Source organism: Propithecus coquereli, unplaced genomic scaffold (assembly GCF_000956105.1).
Source record: "Propithecus coquereli isolate 6110/MARCELLA unplaced genomic scaffold, Pcoq_1.0 Scaffold590, whole genome shotgun sequence".
Taxonomy (NCBI): Eukaryota; Metazoa; Chordata; class Mammalia; order Primates; family Indriidae; genus Propithecus; species Propithecus coquereli.
The window spans coordinates 517,516-520,709 of record NW_012151841.1 but is presented as its reverse complement, the minus strand read 5'-3'; the positions used below and the strand labels follow the sequence as shown (position 1 = coordinate 520,709).

General features: G+C 37.2%; 1 protein-coding gene across 1 annotated transcript in view; it reads right to left on the bottom strand.

Annotated features, from left to right (window-relative positions):
* Positions 1-3,194, bottom strand: part of RBL1 (retinoblastoma-like 1) — an 85,194-nt gene that overhangs the window by 44,653 nt on the left and 37,347 nt on the right. Inside the window, 1 exon segment of the mRNA XM_012658940.1 lies at positions 1,016-1,153. Coding sequence (XP_012514394.1) covers positions 1,016-1,153 — 138 coding nt within the window.

The following is a 3,194-nucleotide window of genomic DNA, read 5'->3' as shown; positions in this document are numbered from 1 at the left end:
GCCAGCTCATTTTTCTAATTTTTGTAAAGATGGAGTTTTGCTATTGCCCAGGCTGGTCTCAAACTCCTGGCCTCAGGTGATCCTTCTGCCTCGGCCTCCCAAAGTGCTAGGATGACATCGTGAGCTACCACACCCAGCCAGCATTTAGCTCCTTGAATAAAATAAGGATGCTACAAATAAAAACAAATTGCTATTAGGTTGTGGGCAAAAACTAAACTTTTCCTAATGGCAAAAGCTGAGTACACATATCAACATTAAAATAAGTATATAGAATCACTATATTTTAATCACCTGCAGTCAACAATTCAAACAGAGAAGTTTTCTAATAATCTGCATCAGTAGTTTGAAAGTAGCCCAGATGACTAAATATGAACTAAATCACGCTAATAGGCATAACAGTAGCATTAGTCTTAAATCTGGATACTAGGTAACATTAAATGTTATTGATTGTGATGATTAAATGTTATTGACTGTGATGACATAGCTCAACAGCTGTGATATCTACACTCTACATATTCTACAGAAAAGGGTTAATAAAAGTAGTTCTAGGAAAAAAAAAAGGCAAGGTAAATAATTCATCTACACTGAATTAGCTCAAATTTGGGGAAGAAGCAGAATCTGTTATTACAGCTTCTTTAGTTAGACCATCATCACAATCAATTTTAGGCCTTTTCTTTCTCCTGGTAGAAAGTGGTTTTTTGTTCTTCATTATGCTGCACCTGTTTAATGGGATTATGATTTTCATTCACACATATGGAAACTCTGAAGTTAAGTTCTTATTTCCAGGTCATATTTGCAAGTCAGCGAAAGAAAATGCACTGAAGCTGCGATATTGGCTTAATTTACTGATACCTACATACTCTCCTTTTTGTTCTGGATTTCACTCAAAAGGAATGTATATTTTCAGAACACATCTGGAAATATTTTCCAGACATTACAACAGTGTCTCTTCAGCACTAAGATAAATACAAGGTTTATATGAGTACACCATAACGGAACTTTGCCCTCTTCTCACCTTATAAAAGTAAAATGGTTGCAAATTGAGAACTTCAATAATCCAAGGAAATGTACGAGGTGAGCTGTAGGCAAAGAGCACAATTTCCAAACAACAAGCCATCAAGGAACGATGAAATACATCTTGCTCTAAAAGAACCTTGGGAAAGAGAAAGACCACAGTTTAATTGATTTATGAGCAATTTCAGTCTTTGCCATTCTATAAAGAAAACTACAAAAATAAGATTAAATAATTTGTGCAAATTATATTATGCTAGATCACCAGAGGTAAAAATTTGAGTTCTCAAACTCGTAAGGAGTTTTCTTATAATAGCTAATCTTGCTCAGTGGTTGTGGTGAAAATGGAACACCGATACACTGGAACACTGATTCCCACTGTTCTTGGGAATGTAAATTAGTACAATCTCTATGGAGATCAATATGGAGATTTCTGAAAGAACTAAAAGTAGATCTATCATTTGATCTTGTTATCCCACTCCATGGTGTCTACTTAGAGGAAACAAAATCATTATATCAAAAAGATACCTCCATTCATATGTTTATTGCAGCACAAGTCACAATTGCAAAGACACGGAATAAACCTAAATGACCATCAGCTAATGAATGGATAAAGAAACTATGATATACACACACATACACACACACACACACACACACACACACATACCCCATGGAGTACCACTCAGCAATAAGAAAGAATGAAATAAGGTCTTTTGCAGCAACTTGGATGGAAGTGGAGGCCATTATCCTAAGTAAAGTAACTCAGGAACAGAAAAATAAATGCCAAATGGTCTTACTTACAAGTGGGAACTAAACTATGGTAACAATAAGGACATATAGACTGGTATAATGGACACTGGTGATTCCTAAGGAGGGAAGCTGGAAGGGGTGAGGGATGAGAAAGTACCTATGGGGTACAGGGTACACTAATTGGATGATGAGTACACCAAAAGCCCAGACTCCACTACTATACAATATATACGTATAATGGAATTCAACTTGAATCCCTAAATCTATTAAAAATTTTCTTAAAAGGAGAAAAAAAAAACAAAGATTAACAGAGCAAATCAATAAAATAAACCCCACATGACCCAACTATATGCTGCCTATAAGACGTGCACTTCAGGCTGGGTGTGGTGGCTTACACCTATAATCCTAGCACTCTGGGAGGCTGAAGCAGGAAGATTGTTTGAGCTTAGGAGTTTGAGACCAGCCTGAGCAAGAGTGAGACCCTGTCTCTAAAAATAGAAAAAATTAGCCAGGTGCGATGGCATGTGCCTATAGTCCCAGTTACTTGGGAAGCTGAGGCAGGAGGATCACTTGAGCCTTGGAGTTTGAGGTTGCAGTGAGCTATGACACCATTGCACTCTAGCTGGGGCAACAGAGCAAGACTCTGTCTCAAAAAAAAAAAAAGAGAAAAAGAAAAAGAAATACACTTCAAAGATAATGATATATGTCACTTTAAAGTAAAAGGACGTAAAAAGATACATCATGCAAACATTAATCAAAAGAAAGCAGGCGTGGCTATATATAAACATCAGGTAGATTTCAGAGCAGACAGAAGTACCAGGGACAGAGAACATTTTATGATAAAAGTGTCAATTCACCAAGAAAACAGTAAGCAATCCTAAATGTGTATGTACCAAACAGCAGAGGTTCAACATATATGAAGAAAAAATCTGACAGACTGAAAAAAATGGCCAAATCCACAATTATAGTTGGACACTTCAGTACCCTTCTCACAACAACTGATAGAACTAGACAGAAAATCAGCAAGGATATAAAAGAACTCAACAAATCATCAACCAAGATACAACTGACATTTATAGACACTCATCCAACAACAGAATACAGCAGGTTGTCAACCAACGTTGTTTTGTTCAAGCTCATTTTGTTATAACATTAATTAAAAAAATCAATTCCTGGTAGGGGCCAATGTCTATATGGAGTTTTACACATTCTTCCCATGTCTGTGTATGTTTTCTCTGGGTAATTCAGTTTCTTCTCACATCCTAAAGATGTGCACATTAATTTGCGAGTCTAAACTCCCCCAGTATGAGTGAGAGTGTGTGAGTCCACCCTGTGATGGAATAGTGTCCTGTCCAAGGTTGCTTCCTGCCTTGTGCCCTGAGCTGCCAGGATAGGGTCTGGCCATCTGTGACCCAGAATGGAATAACTGG